At 37.9% G+C, this 27280-nt stretch overlaps 2 protein-coding genes across 4 annotated transcripts in view; one reads left to right on the plus strand and one right to left on the minus strand.

The window, feature by feature from the left end:
- Positions 1–13996, minus strand: part of adcy3a (adenylate cyclase 3a) — a 50768-nt gene extending 36772 nt beyond the window's left edge. The window contains exons 1-2 of one of the 2 annotated variants that reach the window (XM_073871800.1): positions 12091–13996; positions 7599–7748 (exon numbers count right to left, since the gene is read on the minus strand). In XM_073871800.1, the coding sequence (XP_073727901.1) occupies positions 7599–7748; positions 12091–12765 (825 nt within the window). In that variant the 5' untranslated portion in view covers positions 12766–13996. The remainder of the gene's footprint in view (positions 1–7598; positions 7749–12090) is intronic. The other variant, XM_073871799.1, reaches the window with a different exon arrangement.
- Positions 13997–16079: 2083 nt separating this feature from the next.
- Positions 16080–24258, plus strand: preb (prolactin regulatory element binding). Of its 2 annotated transcripts, none has more exons than XM_055211578.2 (10): positions 16080–16179; positions 18035–18192; positions 20736–20931; positions 21450–21679; positions 21765–21845; positions 21999–22126; positions 22208–22381; positions 23043–23115; positions 23205–23364; positions 23732–24258. In XM_055211578.2, exons 2-10 carry the CDS (start codon positions 18058–18060, stop codon positions 23824–23826), a joined length of 1272 nt encoding a protein of 423 aa, XP_055067553.1. In that variant the 5' UTR covers positions 16080–16179; positions 18035–18057; the 3' UTR covers positions 23827–24258. The 2 variants fall into 2 exon arrangements, with proteins under 2 accessions (XP_055067553.1, XP_055067552.1); XM_055211577.2 differs by having other exon boundaries at positions 16113–16272.
- Positions 24259–27280: the final 3022 nt, after the last annotated feature.

Genomic DNA, 27280 nt, shown 5'->3' on the forward strand with positions numbered 1-27280 from the left:
TACGCCGTAGGACCTACGCACAACTATGACGAGCCCTTTACTGGTCAAAAGCCATAGTATATGAAAAAGCTGTGTATAATATCGGCTGTGCGATTCAGAATAGTTATCGGCGTGTATTTTTAGTGTATATCAGCATTTATCGCCACATTCCTAGACAAAAGCCAAAGAAAAAGCAGCTTGTTGTTGGAGAACAGATTGACAGCGCCTTTGTGGCAGCTTGAGTTGTTAAATATAGCTCCTAAACATTTTTGTTTTTTACCTTCGCAAGCGGAAATGTGTATGAGGAAATGCGACGCAGATTTTTTTTACCTAAAGGGAAAGAACCTAGTAGATCAGTCAATGCGCTTGTGGTCTGCGTAGAACTGACTTGTTGTCAAATTTTTTTGAAAGGTGCACATCAGTCTAAGACATGGGTCTTCAACCGGGGGTCCGCGACGGAACTGCAGGGGATCCGCCAAATGATGTTTGACCACAAGCTATTTTTTGCTAAAAACGTAAAATATATGTACAAAGAATGTTACATGTCCCCTTTAAGTTGTGCACATGCGTGGCCGCGAAGGCGCGCGTTCAGTTAAGCAAGCGGACCAAAATAAAATATCTGAAGATTTTAAATGTACACTCAGGAAGCAGCAGTAGCGACAGAAAAGGCATCATAAAACAGGTAAATCTTATAGGCATGTGTGTCTTTCTTTCAGAAAGTTATTTTAGAATCAGTGCGACATTGTCTCATCTAAGTTATATTTCTGAAGTTTTAGTTCAGATTTAAAGCGCTAACTCAACAGGCAAATGACACCACACCGCGTCTGCATTATAAACTTTGACAAAACTATCGCTCGCATTTAAAAATGTATGAAACGCGCACAATGATGGTGCTTTGTGGAAGATTAACCATGATCAGTCATCTTTATAAACTGAAAGCCCAGGTTCAGGTAAATTCACAGTAAAATGAAAATCTATTACATTACAAATACCTTAAAATAATATTATATTATTATTATATTCATGTTATTATTATTATTATTATATTCATATAAAAACTAAATCTACTTTAACAAAAAAATTATGCATGTACAACAACAGCATAATAGTGCCAATGTACTGTCTTAATATAGTATGGCTGTGTGACAATATAGTTTGTTTCTATTTATAAAACAGTTCCAGTCCTTGATTCTGATTGGTCAATAGTTGTACTTTACTCCACTTTGCGTTGGGCCTAATACGAAAAGGCAGCCTCTCGTACCTCACTGCTTACTTAAATATCAGTTTTACACATTTAAAGGAACAGTAAGAAATTTATATCAATGAATCATAAAATGGCCCTGATATGTCACTAGACATTAAGAAATCATTTTCATTTGAAATACTTATATCACTGACAACAGTGGTCTGGCCAGGATATTGTCGTTTTAAATGTGGAGTTGCAGCCCCTCAACTGATGTTTATGTTGTCATTTTGCGTATTGGCCACCAGTTGTGTGATTGCAGTACCAGTTTTAGCCACAAGTTTTGTGATTGCAATACCAGTTTTGGCCACAATCCTACATACTGTTCCTTTAATATCAGGGGGTCCCTGCTCCATGCCTCTCTCATCTAAGGGGTCCCGACCCAAAAGCCGTTGAAGACCCCTGGTCTACGCTGTAGATATATACGTAGGCTACAGTGTACAATCGACACAGAAGTATAAATTGTACTTAATGCTGTAACAGTTGTTATTTACAAACTTTTACATATTTTCACCCAATTGTTTGTTAATTTGGTAAATATATTACTTTTTAACATTCTTTTAATGAATCTGTGCAAAAAGTTGATGAGATCAACTGGGCCTACTTATGACATCTGTCTGGAAAACCAAGAACATTTTCCTGAACTTAAAGATCTCATAAAACACAGGGCACAGTTTCCTTTCCATGTTGTTTAATTTCTGGGACATAACAACATGCTCGTCCTTTTTTAAAAATATCCAGTAGCCTTCAGGTTATGCCACATCCTGGCAAAGTTATTGTGCCAAAATGATTTGAGCCAGGTGGTATTGGGGGGAGGAACGGGCTCATTCTAGAATTTCCCCTGAAAGGGAAGTTTTATATTTCAAAAACTTCAATGAGCTTTTCAAATGCAAATACAGCGCTTCTTATTTCCCTTTTTTGGAAAAACCCTACAAAGATATAATAAGGTATTGGTCAAATATGTTCCTTGAGGCAACAATGACAACCAGGAACTAATATGGCAGATGGCAAACAGATAGCACCTGTCCTCTATCCCCTGTGTTGCTTTCAATGTTATGCAACAGTATTAAAGGCATTAACATGATATGACTCTAACACGACAAGCAGGACAACACGAGCACACACACACCCACATCTTTTCTCTCTCTCTTTTCCTTCAACACTCCTACACACACTCACATGTGAGGAGAAGAGGCTGCTAGTGACAACATATCAGGTCAGTACATTTACCCAAGAGTGTGACAATACAAAGAAGATAAAGGTTGGAAAGGATCAAGAGGAGTGAGTCGCTAGTGTGATTACAGCTGACATCGTCTCAGGAGGATGGTCACCATGGTAACCCGCTGTAGCCGGATGCTCCTTGATTGGCTGGCAGACCCCGTCTCCCGGCGGCCCCTGCTTCTCTATTAGTATTCAGGGAGTTTCTCTGCACATGGTCTTATCTTGGTTTTTGGCACTCACATGCATACACACCTATATGCCTGCCTAACTTCTGACTTCTAGCAACTACTTGATCAAAAACTGATTGGTGATTCTGCACACGCATTTACACAAAGACACAAACGTGACAACAGGGGCGCACGCACACCACTGACACTGCGTTTTAAACAGGCACGTCGGTGTTTCCAGCTACCAATACTTTATAATGTCAGGCTGCACAGCATCATACTATCAAAGCCAATTAGAACATATTGATGCTTAATGTATGGAGCAGTATTTTACATCTATGAGAGCTCGATTCCCCAGAAACACTTTAAATGCTGTGGCTCAGCTTTACAAACATGGACCGCATTCATTCCCTTCTCTGTTTTTTTACACAATACCAGATGGAGAAGTGTTCACATAAAACCTGTTTGAAAACAGTCATTATGTATTACTGCATTCTGTACGGTGCAAAAAAGCTAAGTCTAACAGAAGTATGCTGTTTCTGAACACACACTGACAACCATAATAAGTTGCCCTGTAAACTCATTCCTTCAATTCAATAAGTAATGGTGGATCTCCCAAAAACTTATATATCAAGTTCACTTAACTTTGAAGCTACATAGACTGAACTTGGAGTTTGTACAGTGCACTAAAACAATTACGTTCACTTGGTGTTTATAAAGACTGAACCTAAATCATCATTTAACTTTATATAACAATGTGTAATGAAAGGTATTCAGGACTGACTATATGGGTGATTCTCACGAAACCATTGAAACACCACGGCACTAATGATTTTAGCTTTAAAATGTGTAATATAGTAACATCAGAATTAACACAATACTGTGTTCTATCTTGCACAATGTGTGATTTCAACATAAGAATTTATAATTGTACATTTTATTTCATTTTCTGCTGAAATTCTCATTACCGCAATGTGTCTGGCTGTGTTTGAACATGCATTATGTTGTAATTTAATCAAATTAACACAAAAATATTAAGAAAAAAAATAAATGGATGTTTTGCTAGACCCTTTTAGATGACAGAAAAAATATTTACTGAATATTCATGTATAATAATAATGAAGAAAAATTAGGAAAATTATGTGTCCATGCCTGATGTTCTCATCCTTTTTGAGAACAGTTTAAGCACACATACAGAATTTTAATAAAGTTTAATTTTGAGTGACCAAGCACATGGACCAGTTACTTCAAGATGGCTACCAGGTAAGATCATTTTTTTACAGTTAATTTGAAATATTTTCTTGTCAGAATGCTTACACGACATTTTGATTATCATTACCGCAACAGATGCTTATTAAATGTTAATTTAATTAATAGAAGCATAATACTTTGATTTTAAATGCATGTGGAGAATCTCCAAATTATGTTCTTTCAGGTTTTTCATGTCAATTTGAAAATATGTCAGTGTTGATGTTTTCTGACTGTTGCGGTAATGAGATTTTTTAGGACTAATTTTTTTAATTATGTTACAAAAAGTGTTAAATGATAAGTAAAAGTGTTCCCATTTACTCCAGACTTTGTTTTTCAATGTCTGGTGGGAAAAAAAGTAAATTTAAGCAATTTTTACATTTTCATGCTTGACATCAATGACTAAACTTGATTCTCCACAGAAGCACACAACACACTTCACTGTTCACATGTATCTTCATTATAGTGGAGAGAAATACAATGAGCTAAATGTGATGCATGCATACCAAAGGAAACACTTGATCACCTGAATGGTGACTTTACAAAAAAATATAATTTTCAACAAAAAACATCAATAATGCTACAAAGATAGTAAAACTCTAAGATATTTATTCTTTGACCAAAATTAAATCATTCAAAATGTTTAGGAGCAAGGGCTTATGAGTATTCCTCATAGTATTCTGAACTGACTTTTTTTAAGTTTATGGTTTTCGTAAGTTTATGGGGCGGTTTCCCGGACCAGGATTAGCTTAATCCAGGACTAGGCCTTAGTTTAATTAGGAAATATAACTAGTTTTAACAAACATGTCTTACTAAAACATTACCTGTGTGCATTTTGAGGTAAAACAAAGGGCACTGATGTATTTATAGATATGTAAGTGCAAGTTGTTTTCAGTTTGGAAAGCTCTTAAAAGTGTTTAAGTCTAGGACTAGTCTAATCCCTGTCCGGGAAACCGCCCCTATACGTTAAATGAACAAAGATAGTTAAGTTAGGGACCCAAAATGCAAAATTTAAGTCATGATTGCTTGACTTTTTGAGTAAAAACAGCATTAGGGCTTTCAGTGCAGCACTATACTCACAACAGAATCTCACTGTTTAAAGGAACACGCACAGATTTTGGGAATTTAGCTTATTCATCGTATCCCCCAGAGTTAGATAAGTCCATACATACCTTTCTCATCTCTGTGCGTGCTGTAACTCTGTCTGACGCAGCCTCTGCTAGCTTAGCTTAGCACAAAGACTGGAAGTGAATGGCTCCAGCTAGCAAACTGCTCCCAATAAGTGACAAAATAACGCGAAAATTTTCCTATTTATGTGTTGTGATTTGTATAGTCACACCGTGTACAAATAACAAGGTCATCCCTACTGAAAAATCCAGCTAAGACCAGCATAAGCTGGTGAGCTGGTTTTAGCTGGTCCCCAGCTTGGTTTTAGCTGGTTTTGCTGGTGTAGGAAGCTGGTTTTGCTGGTGTAGCAAGCTGGTCTAGCTGTGTTTTGGTCAAATTTTAAGCTGGTCTAGCTGGACTTAGCTGGTCATGCTGGAATACCAGCTGGCCCACCAGCATGACCAGCTTTGTCAGGCTGGGAGGACCAGCATAAACCACCTTAAACCAGCTACAACCAGCCAAAACCAGCCACCAGCTTATGCTGGTTTTAGCTGGATTTTTCAGTAGGGATATGAGACACAGTCATCTTTTAACAGTATATATACTGGGAACTATATTCTCAGAAGGTGAAGCACTGCTACTTGGTGGAGTGATTTGCTCGTAGCACCCGAGAAGCTCCCTGGTGAGGAGCAGAGAGTTCGGTCAGAGTTGTGCAAATCATTCCGCCCATAAATAGGAAACTGTTCACGTTATTTTGTCACTTATTGGGAGCAGTTTGCTTGCTGGAGCCATATACTTCCAGACTTTGTGCTAAGCTAAGCTAGCAGTGGCTACACGCACGGAGATTAGAAAGGTATGTATGGACTTATCTAACTCTGGGGGATACCGTGAATAAGCTAAATTCCCAAAATGTGGGCGTGTTCCTTTAAGCTCTTCAGGAAGAGCTTACCTACTAATGGTTTACTTGTAATTCTTTATATGCAATCAAACTGGGATGCAATTTAGCACCTTATCTTTTCATCTTTAACTTTTTTAACATATTTTAAATATTACTAAAATACTCACCAAACATACATTACTATTTCAAAGTTTAGGGTCACTTACCCATTCATTATTTAAGTAAGCAATAAGGTATTCGATGCTGTGCTGTATTGTAAATAAGTCTGAAGGGCGTTGTTAGGCATGACACGATCAGAGTCAATGAAGCAGTGATTTATTCAAGATAAAGCACAGACCAGAGTAACTTATAGCTTTTAGAAAGCAAATACCACATAATACAAATATTAAAACAAAACAATATGCATCATCATCAACTATGTGCTAATCGTAAATAAAACAGCTATTAACCAATCAGAATCAAGGACTGGAATAAAGGTTTCATAAAAATACAGTAAAATAACAGTAAACTAATCAAAACTCAGAGTTTGCCTAGAATTTGCATAAATGTACTTTTGGCATTTTATCAACCAGCTACTTAAGGTCACAAGGGCTCATTATAGTTGTATTCGTAGCCTGACGCATCAGTTTTCATATATACTTCTGCATCGTCAATGTGCAGTTACACATGCGAACCACTAGTAGGCAGTATACACTCATCTAACCCAGTGGAGCAGTGCAACCGTAAAAGAAAAAGCAGCTTGGCCAGTAAACCCACAAACGAAGAAAAAGCAGCAGCTTGTTGTGTGTGATTTGGGAGGACGAGCAGTGATGGAAGTAATTAAACAGCGACTTTTGTTGCAGTTTGAGTTAAATCACTCCTAAACTTGGCCCATCTTTGTTTGTATCGTTGCAAGCGGAAATGCCTATGAAGAAATGCAATGCAGATTTTTATTACCTGACGGGAGGGGTTCTAGTGGACCAATCACTAGGTGTGTAATGATTAACCGTGCAAATGCGCGTTTTCTCAATGAATGAATTTTAATGAATTACGGTGAAATCCCGGCACATCCCAAAGCCAGGGGGTGCTCTCGTGCAGAAAATTCCTTTGTGCCACAGAAGTAGTAGTATTAAGAACGCTTTTTTCAGGAAATGTCAACAGAAATATTTATATCGCTGTTCTTCGGCTTGTTCAGGTATTTTCATGATGATGAAGAATATTTTGAATGATTTTGTTTAATGGGTGTTGCTTTTTTAAATGCACGTTATAAACGACTCTGACTCATAATGATTTTAGATTGATGAGGACTTCCTACTGACCAAATGCCATAGTACACGAACAAGCTGTGCATGAAACAAAGAATCGAAATTCAGAATCGATTTCAGAAAGGCATTTTTAATGGGACACACGTTACATCCCTACCAATCACAGCACTTGCGGTCCATGTAGAACGGATGCGTTGTTAAAGGTGCCATAGAATATAAAACTGTATTTACCTAGCCATAGAGGAATAATAAGAGCTCTGTACATGGTAATGACATATTGTGAGCCTCAAACGCGTTTGTTTCCTCATTTTTCTGTAAACCTTGTGCACGCAAAAGACTGAAGGAAAAAGGCCAATCTCAACATAACACCGACTGTGATGTCACAGTCGAGATGCTCAGGAAATGGGTGGCTTTGCATCAGACACAGGTAATGCTAACTTAATACAAAGCACAATATTCCACATGCACATGTTTCTCGTTGTTTCTCTTACCTGCTGCTGACTCTGCTCCTCCAGGTTCAGCTTTACCTCCAGGGACTGTCGGGTCTCTAGAAAGGCTTTACGGTGTTTGCGGTCGGCCATGTAATACGACATGATGCCCACTGTGATGGCACATGAGTATATTACAATGTTGGCCAGCAACTGCAAAAAAAGCACAGCATAATCATAACATGCCAAAAACTGTGCACACATTCTCACACAGCCAAGACTTTAGTTTCTTAACAGTTAAGCACTTCTTATCTCATTAATGTAATGCAGTGTTTCCCAATCCTGGTCCTCGGGCACCCCCTCCCAGAAAGTTTTAGATGTCTCCTTATTTAAAACACCTGACTCAACTCATCAGCCTCCTTCCAAAATGGTAAACATGTCTCCTTAACAAGCTGATGAGTTAAATCAGGTGTGTTAAATAAAGAAACATCTAAAACTTTCTGGGAGGGGGTGCCCGAGGACCAGGATTGGGAAACACTGATGTAATGCAAGAACCTCTCATATTTATTATCAAGCGTGCCGCACAAGCCCTGAAAAGTGAAGCCAAAACGTCTCGATCACGTCCCAGTATAGATCATAAAGCCCGCCTCCCCATGTTATTCAATGGGACTTGAGACCAACTAAACAATTTAATTACTATTCAATTTTTCCGAAGCTGGTTTCTGTTATTTACTGTAGTTTGTATCACGCTGATGTAAATTCAAATGTTTGTTTTTAAAATAAGTTTGTGTTTAGTTAGTTATTTAAGGATATAAAAACGGTGGTGTCACGTCATGATTGACAGCTGTGCTATCGTGTGATATGCGCATTTTGCGAGAGTGAGGGCGGGGTTTTGATTTCGCAGCTTTACTTCCTGCTCACTACTGCGCAGGACTGGTCCCAAAATCGCTACTGAAGAACCAAAATGTCAGCGCCGTATCGGGACACTGGCGGCTTCACTTTTCACCAATGGAAGAGAGCGAAAAGGTGTCGTCCATCTTTTTTTACAGTCTATGTTTATTACTGTAAGGTGAAAAATATGTTAAAAAGTAGGTCATATTTGTTTTTCTACTTTTAATTTAATCTGATACTGATCATGAATATAATCAACTGAATCAAATAAATTTCCATAAAATATGACCTGGGGCCTCATTTATAAACGTTGCGTACGCACAAAAGGCGGCGTACGCCACTCTCTACGCAATAGTTGTTATTTATAAAAAGCAAACTTGACGGGAAAATGTGCGGTCCGTCACGCAAGCTCGGACCCAGGCGTACGCACAAAAACGGGTGAAATGAGAAATGGCGACACCGACGGCAGATGGAAGGAACACGTGAAAGTGAAAGTAAAAATGACAACACTACCTCTCATAAATAACATGAAGACTTCTGTTGTGTCGAAGTCTGTTGCCACTATGTTCCCCCTATTTTTCCCTTCAGTGTAGTGTTTTTGTGGCGTTTTTATCACGTTATAGGTTTTATTATTTATATATTTAAAGTTTTAATTTCTACTGAGATGTATATGTGTGCATTTCTGTAATGTATCTGTTTTGTTCTTAATTGTAAGTAAATTATTTTTACAGTATTAATCATATTATTTGTATAATATTTATTTAACTATGTATGCAAACATTACTTTTTTAAAACGACCAGTAAAGGAAAAAAAAAGAAAAAGACAGGCTATATTTTAAAAGAAATACCCTAATAGAAAACTGTCAAATGTATGAAATATTTAATAAATTGTATTATAAAATACATGATATTATGCCTTTTTAGTATAACCAATTAAAATCTTTAATCTTTCTAAAGGTAACGTGATGAAAACGCTATAAAAGCACTACACTAAAGGGAAACATAGGGGGAACTGAGTTCGACACAACACTTCACAAAGCAAGTCTTACAATTAACAGCCTACACGAACACCCGTTTGATCGATCAGCAGTGAAACAAAAAAATAAAGAAATCGAAAATTACAACAGAAATTCAAATGAACACATATTTGCTAAAAGAAAAGTGAAATATGTTCTGCAATAATATTGGCATGTTGTGCAATTCATCCTCATAAAGAATATAGTTAACAGAACGAAATAATGTACAAAACTGATATTCTTGTCAATGTGTCCGTCTGGCGGAGCATATATAGATGCAATTACATAGACAGATAGATAGATAATTAAGGAGATATATAGTTAGATAGATAAATAAATAGATAGATGTATTAATTGTCCACTGGGGAAAGTTGTTTTCATAGTAAACCATATCTTCATAATCTACGGAATTATGGTATTCATGCATATGCCTTTAGTGTGTTTTATTTTTGATAAAACAATGTATAGCGTATGTCTCAACCATTCAGGAAGCAACAAGAAATTACATTTGCGCTGAACAATGTCCCATTTCCACGTCGATTATTACCGACATCTGTAGCTTGTCAGATGCAATTAAATGAATGGAAATAAAATGCCCCATCACAATGCGTAATGCCCACACTGTGCCCTCCAAACAAAGTTTTTCTCCTCTTTTCCACCTCGCCAACGATAACTTCTACTTCACATTGAGTGAATTTACGTTTTTTTTTATTTCCTCTATGTGTTCGCCATGATTTCGCAATCAATGCATATTAACTTGTGGGCGTTTCACGGACTATTTATGGGCAACTATGGGCGTGTCATGAAGCCGCAAAAGCTGCGCTACATTTAGAATTGATTGTGATTTATTAAGGGAAAAATGCGTAGGATGTGCGTGCGCACGGTTTTATAAATCCGAATATTTCTGTGCGTACGCACGTCCTATGTTTCATCCGTACGCCACTTCTGACGCAAATCCTACGCAAAGTTTTATAAATGAGGCCCCTGGACATGTTTTTGACAGGTTCTGTCAGAGACAATTTATCACAGAATGTGAAATATTGCAAAACAGCAATCCTATGAATGACTAATATCAAGATTCTTGCTCTGCAAAGAATATCCTAATAAGCTGTTTTGAGTGTTTTGTTTCTTGAGGCTGCAGTGTTTACCAAAAACAGTCCTGCTGAGTATACAGACTTAAGCATTTTTGCCTGACACCCACCTGCCAGGCCATTTCAGCACACCTTATAACATCTACATCTTATTTCTGCATTCCCAAAAACAAACACTAGTCTGTCACACTGTGCTTCTTCTACTTATGATGTATTCAGTAAATCTCATGAACACTTTTCCAGGTAACATTTCACTTCAAAATCAAAAGATCACATTTTGCATCAAGAAAATTCTATAAAACATTAAGATTTTTGTAACATTAAGCACAAAAAAAAAAAGTCCGCTCCCCTTCTCACTCTTATAATGGGAGAGGGAGGGTGTTACTGCGCCGAGTCGAAGTACTCCCAAAAGTGCTATTACGCCATAAAATGTAGCTCCTCTTTTAAATCCGCAATTATAGCACTTAAACATGGAAAAAGTCAAATTTTCATGATATGTCCCCTTTAAAATGTAAAAGTTAGTACAATTGCTCATAGTCTGAAGCACTAGGCCTCACTATAAAAGTACCAATGTACAGTACTACTACCTGACAGCTATACAGTACAGTCTTAATTTGTTATATTCTTTATTGATTCTCCATGTGTTTGACAGTGAAAAGAGCCTGTAGTACATTAGATAACTTTCTTCAACACCAACTGCACTTTGATCAAAATCCTCAGAATAATCTCTTTATTTTTTTAGGGTAATTCAGATAGAACATTTCAATCAGTGGTTCTCAACTGGCATGTCGTATATCTGTTCTGACTACGGCTGCACGATTTGGGTAATTTTTCCCATTGCGGTTATTGATGCTAATATTGCGATGTGCGATTGCGATTATACTAAATGGTATCATTAGTCAACTTGATGGGTTTTAAGGAAAATCCACACCCAGTTTAGCTAAAATGTGTATTTGTAAAACTAGAAATGTTTTCGTATTGCCACGTGATGTAGCAACTGCTCAGTGTCAGTAATCCTAAATCCAAAATACCGCCATACAACAGACGTAGAGTTTTTTTTTAGCTACCAGATCACTGTCAACCTCCTCTGCATCCATCTTCGCTCTGGTATATTAGTCTATTTTATGTATTGATTTCAAGGCAATGTTTGGTTAATGTTTTTGTTTTTTCACTTTTGTAAGATTTTGTAGAGTGTTAAGTTGCCACAACACATGGTACGCATATCTGGCTCCTAAACCAGTTGAGAACCACTGTTTATATGACCCAAACAATCCCTGTGCCTCAGAAGCTCGGCAGTTCCTAAAGACCAATCTTTATTATTTCAAACTGCTGTTGTCTCCAAGTCGATATAACTGCAGACCGAAAATCTCCAAATGTGTCCGTGGGCTCTACATATAAAAAGGGGCACAATGGGTATGTATGGGTTAAGCGTGTCTTATCTATGACTCAATGGTGGAATGCCACACCCCTTTTAGAGCTCCCACCCTCTTTCACACTGTCCACATGTGGAGATCTCCAGGCTGCAATTACACCTTTCTTTTGCTCCTTTTATCTCACCTGTCTTCCGAGGGCCGCCCCCTGAATGTCCTCTTGCTGCTGCTGGGCGATAGTGACGCCCAGCACCAGGGTGTGCACCCCACAGGAAACGGCCGTGATGAGCACTATAGGAGTTAGCCGAAGTGGCAGCGTCAAAAAGAAGGAAAAGCTAAAAAAGGCCTGCCAGCCTACAGTGTCACTGGGCTGGTGGAAGCGGGCAAAGTTCAGTCCTAGATAACAAAAGATCTGGGCCGCTATGAGCACCCAAAGGGCATAGGGCACCAGCCGGCGTGACACGCGGTCAGGGAGCAGGCCATACCGGCACAGCACGTAGAGTAGGATGTCTGCAGCCAGTCCCACCGACGCCACGGCCACGGATGCCAGCTTGTCGCTGGTATAAACCACAGTGCACATCACAATGACGTAGCAGTCGAAAAGGGCTGCAAAAACCACCAGCACGAGCAAGGTCTCGTGCCTCTGCCGGCGGAAATAGGTCTGATAGAGGTTCTCCAGAGAGTCAGGTGCAAAGGTCAGGCGCATGAACCGCGGCAGACACAGGCAGCAGCCAGAACTGCGCACGGTCACCTCATGAGTGCGTCCGACAGCCTGACCAGGGTCAGAGGGCAGTGTGACCGAACAGTCCGCCGAATATTCCGCCGAATACTCCGGCTCAGAAAAGGCCCGGTTCCGAGGCATTGTCGAGGTTTGATTGGAACAGATACTAAACTATTTTTTGCAGGGTTTTGTACTCTTTAACACAACAGACATTCAAAAAGCATTGTGCTTAGTCGCTCGGACGTCTTTAAAACGTGTCCACCGATGTCCAAACCTGAGATGTACGTCGAGCAGATCTAAAGTTGACACGTGATTGTCATGCACTGCATGTTTAGATGTTGAAGCAGATCTTGTATGCATGTTTACTCATTGGCACCTGACAGCACCTCTTGTGTCTTCTACAGACACTTTGGCACTTGGGGATCTTAAACAAATGACCATGTTTTGTCCAAGCAAGTTACTAAATATGATTAATAGTTTAAAAATGTAAAGAAGCTGTTTACACGTTTATCTGCCTCTCTTTATTCAATCCAGGATCCAGTCTGGGTGTCCACCAGCGCTCACTCTGGGTTTCCATGGTGAATCTTTGGATAGATGAAGAACATCAGGACTCAGGAAGGAAGCAATACGACCATTTTCCTGCCCAGATCAACATGACACGCTGTGATAAATAAAATAAAGGCCAAAAGAAGGGTTGAATCGATAATTTAGACGTGATCGTGATCAGAGGCCTGATATACTCTGTTGTTATTATTATGCATTTCTCTTCCTGTGCATTATGTGTGCGTACAGGATTCAGGCAGTAAAAACATGTTGCGCTCCGTCTCACGCCGTGCGAAATATGGAAATTAATATCATACTGCACCGCTGCTGCCTCGCGTTATTGTTAAAATTTGTATACATCCTGATGCTTTCACTGTCGATTCCACAAAATCGCATATAGACACGCGAAACAGGATTGTGTCAAACGTTCAGTGATGAAGACGTGGATATCTCTCCAAACTGTCCGTTTCTTATGGAAATGCAGCGTTGTCGTTATCACACTGTACCCATAACCGAGCCATATAACATATTCACAGCCATTAAAGCTCCAACACCGAATCCTTTACAGATGTAGAGTGCGACAAAGATAAACCTTGGATGCGGAGAACAAAAATCACCCGTAAAACGCATAAAAAATCCTCTGTGTGGTTTATTCGAAGGCTTTCTCCACCAAAAGTCGTCGGTAATCGCGCGACTGTCCGTTTCATAGATTAAAACAGGTTAGTACTGACACAACCTTCAGTTTTGCACACAAGATTTCGCTGTGTAGACCAGAGTCGTCCTCACTTTCTAAATGTACGAACGGCGATGTCCGATTCGCAAATGAACTGAATTGCGAGTCGGCTCTTATTAATGATTCGTTCGAACCGATTCGGAAACTTGGGCGAAACTCTAAGGTGGGAACAGTATAAAATGTGACGCTGTCCATTAGAAGTAATCGAAAACTTAGTGAATAAGAAGCAAAGTATGCATTTTTTTGGCACTTTGGGATCTCTTGCTAAACCATTAGGCGATGACACATGGATTCGGTTAATGAATCAATTACTTGAAACAAAACGTCCGAGTGAACCGAGTTCGCTGCAAGCGAAAATGGTCAGACATGGCAAACGGGTTGTCTCATTAAAATTAATTTGTTCCAGCTGACGTTTCTTGGTAAGCGTTCAATTACGCGAATAAATTAATATTCATGAACTTATATCTGCTATCATTGTAACAAATAAATGTCGCGTTCATCTATTTTTACACCCCTCCCAACGTGGGCATGGTTTGTGAAGCAAGGACAGGGCCAGCCTATGTCAACAGCTATGTTTTCTGTTTTTTCAAATTCTCTCTCTCTCTCTCTCTCTCTCTCTCTCTCTCTCTCTCTCTCTCTCTCTCTCTCTCTCGTGTGTGTGTGCGTGCGTGTGGCCTGACACCACCCCAGGGTAATATTGATTATTCCACTGAAACCCTGTATTGAACAAGTTATCAATAGTCAGGGAGTTGACCTCTATAAAGTATAGAACCCATCAACATCCCATCATCATGCCAAACAGATCACATCACTATTCAGCCATGAAAGTGACATATCCTTGCCATGCCACTGTTATCATCAACCAGCCTTTATCTGTGAAGAGCACAGGTCATTTCTATCCAAAAGCTGCTCTAACTGACTGCACTGACCTACACACTGCTAGTTGAAATGAATAGATATATTCCCAGGCTCTCGTTGCTAAGTACACAAAAAGAACTGTAGTCAAGAGAGGGAGCATGGTAATTATTAAATTCGCTCAGCCTCAGAGGATCATGGGTGAACAATTATGGAGTACTTCATTATACATGTGGACGTTTGGGACTTTAAAGCTACAGGGACAGAGCTTAAAAACTGGCAGTTTAACACCTTGTCTAGTCATTTTTTCTTCTGTTCCATATATGCAAGAGAGATATTAGTTAAGTCTTTGTTAAAATCTTTGTTATGGCCTTTTGTAATGTTATCAATGCCAATGTGAAGCTACAGTTTGGAAAAAGCAACTATTATAAAAGTTTTTTTGGAAGGACAAAATTGGGACATACAAGAAAACAAGATATATTTAAAAAACAAGAGAATGAAAAAGTCAGCCAGAAAGGCAACTTTGTAAGCATCTGGTTACATTTAGTGAATTATTGGTGGTCTTGTCTTTATTTCAAGCCTTTAGATAAAAAATAAAAAAGTTCCTGGGAAATTCCTGTTATTCAGGTACTGTAGCTTAATACCCTGAATAATCATCATAAGCATGTGGTTCAAAATTGATTTAAATAAATAAAAATATTTGGAAAAACACCACCCCTTTGATTTTTTTTTGTTAGAAATCGCACCCTGACTATTATAATTTATATACAGCAACAATGTTAAACAAACATTTTATGCTCTGCCAGACATGTACAAACACAACTAAATAAATGTTAGAAAATTATAATGACTGATTAGACACACCTGATTATGAACACAAAAACCTGTAAAATATTCATTAGGAGCTTGTTTTAAAAATGCATTGTCCAAAGCACTTATAAATATGACAAACTCAATTGCAAAATCAATTGTTTTATGATAAGGGATGCAGAAATCAAACACTGGCTTGGCTTGTAAAGCACTGTTTTTGTAATTTTCATCCAAGGCTTTTATTTGCAACAGTAATAAATAATCTTTTTTTAACAACCTAATAGTTGCGTGGACCACCAATATAACTGACAGAGAATTCTGATTGAAAATGTAAATTATAATGTTTGGTTACGATAAATCTGGAAAATTATTACACACTGACCAGTATTTTCCCTAAAAATATTTATAATTTATTTTATTCGTTTCATCACATTTATTAGTTTGAATAATCGAGTTTATTTAATACACACAAATTTTATAGCGTTTTTACTAGACTTATTACGATTACGCGCATGACGCTCAAGCGAACGTGTGACGCATACACGTAGGATATGACGGTCTGCTGACGTGTAGCTAGGGAAACAGAGGAAGTGAATGGCTGTTTGACAAATGTTGTAAGTTATTTAGTGGGCGAAAGCAGTGGCATGTACACTGAATACAGGAATAAGTGCGGCGAGAGACTTAAGTGCGTCTTCATACACACACAGGTGCAGTGACTTACATCGACACCGAGGATTTTAGTTACATTTGCTGTACACCGGCTTAAGGATCGCGAGGGTAGACAGCTAACGTTAGATCCTGAACAAAGACCATAAGGGTGTATCAGTGCTGTTATTCTTATATCCTGTTGTCTAACACATAGTCAGTCATGGATCTCTTGTGTTGAATATGCATGTCTAATAAACAGGGGATATATGTCAGACATATTAACGTGAAAAGCTGAAGGATTATCGATGTGTCAGAGACTTCCGATGGTTGTTGTTTACTATAGTGGTTTATGAAGTCTGGTTGTCATACGTTTCTGTGGACATAATTATTCCTGTTATATAGTAAAAAGGAGTAACGTTATGTGCTGGATTTACAAAAGCATTTCAGTAGTAATATATAAGATGGACTATATTATATATATTGATTAACTGGATTAAACTCTGGAGTGATGATGTTTCTGTAGAAGCCAAGTCACTTCATTTGCATAAACCGTCCATATTGTAAATATTTAATATTACGCATAAGCTTAATGTGCATTAAAGAAAGTTACTCTGTATTATTGACTATAAGGTAACTTTAGTCTTTAGATTTTAGTAGGGCCGTCAAAAGATTAATCCCATACAAAATAAAGGTTTGTTTTTGTATGCGATTAATCACGATGAATCTTTTGGCAGCCAGGTTTAATATTGTACTGAAAGTGCATCATGGGATTTTAGTTTATTCCCGATAAAAATAACATATTCACATATTTATGCATTCTTCTACTTAATTTTGTTGTAAAAAAAAAGAACAGTGCAGTTAGTGTGTTTGTTTACTTAGCTTTTTATTCACATGCTTTTTTATTGTTTCCTAGTGCCTTTGGTTCAGTGTTATAGAAAGCTCTTTATATGTAAATAGGAAAATGTTTTCAAAAGAAAAAGTGGATGGTCCATTTTGATCTTTAAACTCTAAACTGATGTTTGTGCTGTTGTTTTCCACCAAAAAACCAGCACACTTCGGTTAATGTCATTAATAAACTAGCTGGTTAAGGTGTATTATTTAACAGCGTTTTGAATAGGTCTGCATGATATTAATCGAATATACGATATTCAATATGTTGGGTGTTCCTATAAGGATTTCCTTGCGATATAACATTTCCCTAGAGAAATCATATTTTTTAGCTAAAAAACTTTCAGTAGAAATTACAGTGTTACTTGCAGCTGGTTGTCAGTAACTTACTATAGATTTAAATTTATGTTATTTACTGTTATTTACTGGCAACATTTTGTTCAAAGTTAAATGAACATTAAACATTAACAAGTCTTTGTCTTTATAGAGTAAAAAAAAAAATCTGAAACAAAAACAGAAAAAGGTTGATGATGATTTCTGGTTCCCAGAATGCTTTGCATGAGGCTGTTATTGTATAGTTTTATTCTGTAAAGATAAAGACTTGTTAATATTTATTTAACTTTGAATAAACTCTTGCCAGTAAATAACATAAATTTAAATCTACGGTAAGTTACTGCTGGCAACCAGCTGCAAGTAACACTGCAATTTCTATAGAATTTTTTTACAGTGTATTTTTTAAAGGGGACATATCACAGGACTTTTTAAGATGTCAAATAAATCGTTGGTGTCCCCAGAGTGTGTGAAGTTCTAGCTCAAAATATTCTTCTGATGTAATTAAATCTAATTCAGCAAAAAATGGTAGAGTCTGTGTTTATCCAATGTAGTGAAATATAGTTGTGGAATTGTGCATAACAATCAGTGATTTATTTTCAGAGTCCAGCGATCAGAAATACATCATGGGTAAACGAAGAGCACCGGAGCTGTACAGAGCACCCTTCCCACTGTATACTGTTAAAATCCATCCCAAGACTGGGATGATCATTACTGCTGGAGGAGGCGGAGCGTCAAAAACTGGGATAAAAAATGGAGTGGTACGTGAACCAACTTTCTTTGTGGGGGGTGTTAAGTTATTTCATGCATTCTAACTTATTAACACTGTTTAAGAGTTGGATTTCTCATGGTAAACGTAGACAAAGTGTCAAAAAAGCAGTTGTGCCTATTGAAGTTGAGTATTTCTGTGCCCAATGCACTTCGCCAGGGTTAATACAAGTTTTTTTCGAACATGAAATAATAGATGTGAATGGACCAGCTTGTCAGGGAACTACGGCTCTGTGTAGTAAATGCCGCTCCATCTGAAAGCAAGTGATGTCGATTTACTACTAATCACGGAACCGGCTTTACTGATGAGATACGCATGATAATCCCATCCGCTGGGTTAAAAAATACCCTATGCTTGCCTAGGTTAAAAATGACCCAATGTTGGGTTGTTGATATGCAACTATGGGGTGTGTTCTGTCCAATATTTACCCATAAAGGGCGATTTATAGTCGTGCGTAAGTTCTACGCCGTAGGCTATCCGTAGGCTATGCGTAGCTCTGCGTAGCCTGAAGTGCACCTCGCAAAATTTTTTACAGCGCGTCCGTTCTACGCGGACCGCAAGCGCTGTGATTGGTCCACCAGAACCCCTCCCGTCAGGTAAAAAAATTGCGTCATAGGTATTTCCGTTTGTGACGGTAAAAACAAATATGAGCCAAGTTAAGGAATGATTTAAATCAAACTGCAACAAAAGTCACTGTTTATTTACTTCCATCATTGCTGGTCTTCTCAAATCATGCACAACAAGTTGCTGTTTCTTCTTCGTTTGTGGGTTAACTTGCCAAGCTTCTTCTTCTTTGACGGTCGCGCTGCTACTGTAGTTACACGTGTGGATACTGCCTACCAGCGGTTTGCGCGTGTGTTTGCACGTCGACGCGGAGGACGACGCAAAAGTATAAATGAAAACCGACGCGGAACCTACACCGTCGCAGCTACGCCGTAGGACCTACGCACGACTATAACGAGCCCTTAATGGGTAAAAAATAACCCAGACATTTTTAGAGTGCAAAAGCTGACATGAAATCAACATCACCAGAGAAATGTGGGGGGAAATGTTTTGTTTGTAAGGGAAATTTAAGCTTGTTCAGCTTCCCAATGAATCCAGCATTATAAAAACAATGAATGTAGTTTGTTTATCTGAGTTAGCGGCGGAGTTGTGAATGTGTGTTTGTTTAAAGCTGGATTTTGTTGAAATGGGGCGTTCCCAACTGGGTCACGAGTCGCAGGTGGTAAGTAAAACTGCATGTCTGTTTTGCTGTAAACGACTGGAACATGTAGTGAATCATAAATTATCCAGAGATAGTGGGATAATGTTTTGTGTGTTGCTTGCTCATGACTCGCTCTGCCCGCGGGACGCTTAAAGTGTCTCATGCTTTTCCGGAAACTATCGGTAGACCTGGTGTGTCATTTATAAATCTGATACAACTTAAGACTCTTCAGAGATATGAAGGATGTAATAATACTCTAGAGGTACGCCAGATTATCATGGATTTCAGAAAATTGGGAAGAGTCATTTCTTTAACAAACATTAGCTACTAAGGTTTCTCCTGCATTAAAATGCTGTACAGTGATAGTTTATCATATCATCTTGAAAGTATTTGACTACAAAGTACTAGAATCAAGTACCTTAAAGGCTGGAGCCTAAATGTTTTGGACCTATTCGTCAGATATTAAGTCTGTCAGTAGGAAACACATCAACCCATTTTACTAGGTTTGCACACTGCAAAAAATGACTTTGTGTTTTTGTCTTGTTTTCAATGCAAATATCTAAAAATTCTTAAATTAAGATTTATTTGATGAGCAAAATAACCTAAGAAAATGAGTGAAATTGTGCTTAAAACATGCAAGTTGCTTGTTTTAAGCACACTTTCAAATTCACTTATTGTAGATTTCTTTGTCTGAAAACTAGACATGTTTTCATGGGTCATTCTGCTCATCAAGAAAATGCATCTTAATTTAACAATTTATAGATATTTGTACTGAAAACAAGACAAAAAATACTAGGTAAAAAACTTTTTCTTATTATAAAAGCTAAGGTGTGATATATTGATGATGTTTAACACTGACTAGTTGCAGGTGGATGAGTTTTCAGTATGTTTGTCTAGGATGTATAACCAGGACAAGTTTATTTGGTCAACATTCAGAAGTACATATAAACACATAACATCATTTTAACTTTTGTACATACTGTGCAGACTAAAGGCAACCATATTTATATGTTTAACCATTAGATTTATTGCCATTAAAAATCAATATTACACAAGCATTTTTAAGATGTATTTGATGGGCAAAATGACCTAAGATAATAAGTCTAGTTTTTAGACAAAAATATTCAATCTAAGTGAAATTGTGCTTAAAACACGCAAAAAAATCTGTTTGACAGATTTTTTGCTTGTTTTAACCACAGATGTTTGAAAGAGAGCCACAATTTAGGTAGTGCATCTTTAAGTGTCCAACTTACTATATGTTTTTGGGGCCACTGAAGGGACTGTGCATTAATAAGTTAGCTTTAACATGTTTTTCATCTGTTTGCTTGCAGCATTTTTTGAGTTTAGAGCTGGTGGGTGGTAAATACAGCGCCACCCTGCTGCACACTCATGACACGGACACACGAGCCACGATGAGCATGACACTGAGTGGTGATGTGATCGCCGCAGGGCAAGATGGCAACTGTAGCTTGATGAAGTTCAGTCAATGTGCACCCAAACAAACAAAGAAACCGGCAGCTAGAGATGGTCAGTAGAGGCTTCTGTTCTTAACAACCTTAAAAAAAATTTCTACATGCGTGTCATCATCATTATTGTACAAAACTGAATATGCTTTAAAAATCACACATGAAAATGTGCCTTGTTACATGTAGCTGGATAATCAGTGTTTGTGTATGTATATATTTTTACATTTGCATAATGACATTGCAAATGTTTAAACAGTAACCTGTTTTAGACATCACGGGTTACTATTGAAAGCTAATGACATGCAAGAGAAGATGAGCAACTCATTATACTTTTGTGAAGATGATAGGACAAAGTGCATAATAAAATTGTGAACCACACAAACCTTTTAAGTGCTGTTTCAAAGTGAATAAATGATGGTATACGTACATTACTGTTGTATAAGTCAAGTTATTATAATGAATGCAAAGTTGCTCATGCATCTAAAAACAACTGTAAATGGAAAGTGGACTGAGACTGGTGTAATGAATGTGCCCGGCTGATATATCAGACTAATATGTAGCATGGCACTGAATTGACAGGCACAGGAGATAAAGGTGCAGCCAGGAGGAGAGGTGGGAAAGGCCAGAATGGAGGTGGAGGAGATGTACCCCAGATGAAGGAGGAGTCTCCTCAAATCTCAGTGGAGAATGTTGGTGTGGTGCAGGCAGATCAGAGCCCTCAAGACCCCTGTGTGAAATGTGTGCGCTTCAGCTCTGACCTGACACTTCTGCTGAGCGGAGGGGCTGACGGTTACGTCAGAGTTTGGGAGGTGAGTTTTTCCCCATAAGTAGTTCTGGCTGGGACACGTCCCCAACATGATTTTAGTGGTCCTAACTTGTTTCCTCTCTCTTCAGTTTCCCTCTTTAAAGGAGAAGTTGAACTTCAAAGCCCACAAAGATGAACTGGAGGACATTGACATCAGCCCTGATAAAAAGGTAGCCCATATAGCCACTTATTATTCACACATTCAAACATGGGCCAAGGTTAGTCAGCAGAACAACTGCCAATGAGATGAATGTGACTGTTAATTGTTTGATGAAACGAAATGTTTATCCTAACATTGATTCACTTTCTCTCTGTTAATGTAGCACATTGTAACAGTGGGTCGTAATTTCGAGTGCAGCGTGTGGAGCGGCGATCAGCTGGCTATGGGTTTGTGCTGGTATGAAAACATGCCCCAAATCGCAGAGAAATCGTATCGCTACAAGTCATGCAGGCAAGTCGTCGGGCAGTAATAAAGCAGATGATTTTAGATGCTCCGATTTTTGACATGATCTCACTGTCGTGCTCCAAACAGGTTTGCAAAGGTAGAGGACCAAAAGGACGCCTTAAGACTGTACACGGTCCAGATCCCACACAAACGAGACCGTAAACCCCCACAGTGCTACATCACCAAATGGGACGGACGAGCTTTCCTGCCGCTACTCACCAAGCCGTGTGGAAATGAGGTCACGTCTTGTCTAGCTGTGAGGTACTTTGCTTTGTACCCATCGTATGTAGTATTACCTCGTAGGTAGAAAGCTTGTTCCAAAGGTAGCTACGCTAACTAAGATTATTTTGCTTGCTAGCATATCATGCCATTAACTTGTGCTAACGTTCAATTCCTAGTTTAAAGGTTATTAGAATGTATTAGTGTTTGGCATGCAGAGAGGCGGCAAAAACACGCCATTCACGTGTAATTGGACGCTTGAACATTTGAGTTTACTCGCTTCATTCGCGCGTGATAGCCGCCCGTGAAATTCTAGTCATTCACGAGGAAATTTGTGTCATGTGAGGGGCTTCTGCGACTCTGCTGAGACTCCGCTCGCTTCCTGTAATCACGTCACTACTACAGCAAGGTCCTGATTGGTTAACGCGGCGTGGAAATCCGTTGAAGTTCAAATTTTTCAACTCGCGTGTTTCCCGCGGCAACGCTCAATTCGCGTCTTTGCATTGACTTACCATGTAAATCACCCGCGCTTGCCGCCTATACCGCGGCTGGTGTAAACGCAGCATAAGGCTTACTCTTAGTTAGGATGCTCTTTATACAGACAGCACGCAAAGTGGATTATCACTAGCTTGAAACAGAGCCATATATCTGATTTATTAATTACTGGTATTGTGTTTTGTTTTTCATGTCTATGATTCCTCAGTGACTCAGGAACATTTCTTGGTCTTGGAACTGTGACTGGATCTGTAGCCATTTATATAGCGTTTTCCTTGCAGGTACAAGAAACGTAATAATTTTTTCTTATCCCACTAGTAAAGCAATTTTTTGTATGTATTGACTCCTCTGTCTCATCTCACCCCTCCAGAAATTGTACTACATCCAGGAATCTCATGGCATTGTCGTCACAGACCTAACATTTTTTCCTGATGCTTCAAAAAGTAAAGCCATAAAGGGTGACAATGAAGTGGCCATGTTGAGTGTTGCTGTGGACAGTCGCTGTCAGATACACGCTGTGCCTAACCGAAGTAAGTATGGCAGGTAATCGGGTTTAAGGAATAGTTAGTCAAAATGATCTTGTTAATTATTCATCCTCATCAGATTTATAATGCACCTTCTTTAGCTGAATACAAACCACACTTTTTAGAAAACTATTTCTCTAGATTTATACAATGAAGTAAAAAGGTCCCAAAATATTAACAATCCAAACAGCACAACACAGTCATTATAAAAGTAGAATAGTAAATAAATAATAGTAAAGTGATAGCTGTGTGTTTTAAATGGGATGACATGCAGTCATCCAGCCATTCGTGCAAGATAACTTTATTACTGTTGTGCTTTTTTTGTAGTACATTATTGTAAATGATATTCCTGTAATTCATCCTCTCTGTCCAGGATCATTCCCATTATGGCTGGTGCTGGTCATCTGTGGTCTGATGGTGGTTGGTGTGATTCTGCTCTTGCAGTTTCTGTTCCCAGGATTCATTTAGTGTAGCCGTTGACAGAACAGGACGGCCTTTTCTCACCATCACATGTTTGCTAAAATGACTTGGAAAACAAACTGGGATCTATGAAATGTGTCTAATCAGTCAGAATTAAGGTTATAAATGACTGTATTGAAGTATGATTTCTAGAGCAGGAATTGGAGCTCCGAATGAAGAGTGTGCATGTGTGTGTGACCTCAAAATGGATTTTGAATCCTGAAATCCTGAAAAGGTGTTAATTGGAAAACTGGACGTAGAAATGGATTTCCTCATGTAACATTTAGATGTTCTCAAGGACTTTTACTTGCTCCACCAGCATGTCAACAGTATCCTTTTATTGTAAGGGAGGAAAAAAATATATATATACAAGGAAGTTCAACTGTGGATTATTTTAAGTATTTAAAACATGTAAAAAATATAAAGTTACATCTAACACCAGTTGTTGTGAAGTCTGCTCAATGATTGTGTTTCTTTAGCTTAGTTGGAAGAGCATTGCATTATTGCCACAAACGTTGTTGGTTCAGTTCCCAGTGAACACACAAGCTGATAATGAATATGTATGCCTTAAAAGGAATATTCCACTTTCATAAAATATCCCCAATATTTACTCACCCCCATGTCATCCAAGATGTTTGTCTTTATTTGAGAATATTTTTTATTTATTTGAGGAAATCATTCCAGGATTTTTTTTAAATATAGTGGACCTTAAAAGTTTCAATGCAGCTTCAAAGAACTCTAAATGATCACAAACGAGGCATACGGGTCTTATATAGCGAAACAATCGTCGTTTTCAGCAAAAAATAAAGTACCTTTCAACCACAACTTTTTTTTATTTAGGCCATTATGCATAAATTGTAAACGATATTTATATTGCAATACTGATAGCCTCTTATATCTGAGCTTTACCACAAAACCAGTATTGCTTTTTCAGGATTGTAAAGAATTACTAATTTCAAATGGGTATAATCAAGACTGTGTGTGTGTGTGTGTGTGTGTGTGTGTGTGTGTGTGTGTGTGTGTGTGTGTGTGTGTGTGTGTGTGTGAGAGAGAGAGAGAGAGAGAGAGAGAGAGAGAAATGTATGAAATGTCTTGATTATACCCATTTAAAATAAGTTATTGTAAAAAAGGGTTACATCCCAGAATGAAGTCAAGCTGGTAGTACGGAAAGAGTGATTTATGACATGAGACAAAACAGTAAGTAGTTTTGCAGGCAATGACAAAGACAACGATTCTGTTAATTTATAATTGCATGTTTACTTAGTCCTGATTTTATAACAAGGTCAATTTTGATCCTCTAGGGGACGCCATTGCATTTATTTTAAGTTCAATAACTTAAAACATTAACATAGGGGGTTTTCATTCCCCCACTTTTGGATTCCTATGTTGGTCTCCTAATCAAGTAATGTCTAAACAGTAACAATGTCATTTCAACAGGACTGCAATAATAATGTTAGCAACATTTAATTATTTTTTACTTTGAGGGAGTAAAGGTTTCAACAGATGTTATTCCTGGACCAGCACGGACCATAATCCAGCAACTACATCCAAACAAAATCCAAACTACATAACGAATGAAAGATCACAGAAAACAAAAGACAGGTAGCTACAACATAATGTGATTCTAAATGAATAAACATTTAAATAACACCATGCAAAGAGATCTGTTTCAATCGTGTTTTGAAGATAGGATTACGTAAAATGTCACAGAGAGTGCTATGGAAGAGAATTTCAGTATCTTGACACTGAAAAACCTCTTGTGAAACGTTTGAATAAATTGTTGTTTTAGGACCATGAGTGGACTTCAAAAAAATGTAGCCTAATACGAGTTTTGCATTGTATTTGATAAACTACTGGAAAGCAGTGGAGTGTGAATAATATGTACTGGCATTTGTGTGTTTGAATTGTGGACACATTGTACCTTGGCAAAGTCACATGTGAAAGTATTCCTGCTATGGGTTTCCACTATGATTGTGTGATGGAAATTTTGTTGCAAGGAATTTCAATAAGGTACAACTTTGTGCACAGTTAGCAAAACTTCAGTACAAACACCAGGATCAGGGCTGTGCAATATATCGAAATTATCGAAACAAACAGCAAGTGTGCATATTGCAATGGTTTTCAATAATTGAGATTTCATTTTAATACTTTAATGCAAAAAGTAACATATGGTAAAAGTTTTATGTCAGTGCAGATAATATAGCATCTGGCATGGATGTTACTTGGGATATGCATGCGTGTGCGTGTGTGTGTAACCCTTTAATTGATGTTAAAGTGATTGTGGTATTGATTACAAATTGTGGTATTGATCAGCAAAACCATAGTTATTTTGTGGTTACCCTGTTTTTTTTTTATTTGTTTTAGTCAACAGTAAAACATGGCTGTTCACTTTTAGAAGTTGTTGTGGTACATATGAAACTCTTTGTTACGTATTTTTATTAAAATATATTTTAATGCAATTTAAATAGATTTAGGAAAAACAATATTGCATTATTTAGCTTGCCATCACATACTGTCAGTCATCAATCAATAATTGGAAATTGTATTAATTAATAAAGAATAGATAATTAAACATAAATAACAGACTCTTCTATACAAGTATAACAAGCGCAGTTATTTCAATATCGTTGTTGTGGATTGCAGGCCATTTTAAATGTTTGCGTGCTAATGTTTTCCAGACTAGCTCAGAATCATTTTGCTGTGGAAACTGACACGTGATAACTGTTAGTGTTTGTCAGGCCTTTAGGTATTTGAAAAGATTCAAGCAGTTGTCCACATTCCACATTTGGTGCCAACAGAAGAAGATTTCAATAGCCAGTTTGGTAGCTGCCTGCCAAAAAGGTGGAATATATGGAGCATGAATAATCCAAAACCTTTTCCAAACCTTTAACTGAATATCCCACCAGATAAACTATAGAGCACATTGACACCAAGGGCCACATAGCCTTTGAAAAGTCTTGATAAGTTTTATAGCACCGTTCTAAATATCTCAAGGCAAATAAGTCTTTTTGTCCGTCCAATTAGGCACTTTATCCAAGTTGATATTAATTGCTTAAAAGTCTTTGAGTTGAAAGGCTTAAATGTTTCAAGGGTTTTTCCCTTCACGTAAAACTTGTTCCACAGAAACATTTCTCAGTTTGACACACACTGTCTTCTTTATGATCCAGCAAAATTCCATGATATAGAAACCATTCCACACTGTTTGTTACATGTATGTGAATGATATGTTAAAACCTGTAGCTTACTTTCTAAGTAGATATGCATACAGTTTTTACCAGGAGAGGGCTATAAAATGGGCTAACACAATTTCATAGGAACTAATTTGGGACCTGAATATCATAAAAAGGAACCACTTAGCAGTGCATGGTAAACTTTTATATAATGCTGCTTTTCAACCAACACTTGCATTTACATCTCCCAACTATGAACCATAAAAAAATCTGGTTGTTGGTTTTTGTGATGT

This window comes from Misgurnus anguillicaudatus, chromosome 10, assembly GCF_027580225.2.
Source record: "Misgurnus anguillicaudatus chromosome 10, ASM2758022v2, whole genome shotgun sequence".
In the NCBI taxonomy this organism is placed as follows: Eukaryota; Metazoa; Chordata; class Actinopteri; order Cypriniformes; family Cobitidae; genus Misgurnus; species Misgurnus anguillicaudatus.

What these genes read in the sequence shown, in the direction of transcription:
- preb (XM_055211578.2), top strand. Translation starts at nt 18,058, where the DNA reads ATGGGTAAACGAAGAGCACCGGAGCTGTACAGAGCACCCTTCCCACTG. An exon ending in CTGGGATAAAAAATGGAGTG is followed by an intron (nt 18,193 to 20,735) that starts GTACGTGAACCA and finishes GTTTGCTTGCAG; the next exon opens with CATTTTTTGAGTTTAGAGCT. An exon ending in TATCGCTACAAGTCATGCAG is followed by an intron (nt 22,127 to 22,207) that starts GCAAGTCGTCGG and finishes TGCTCCAAACAG; the next exon opens with GTTTGCAAAGGTAGAGGACC.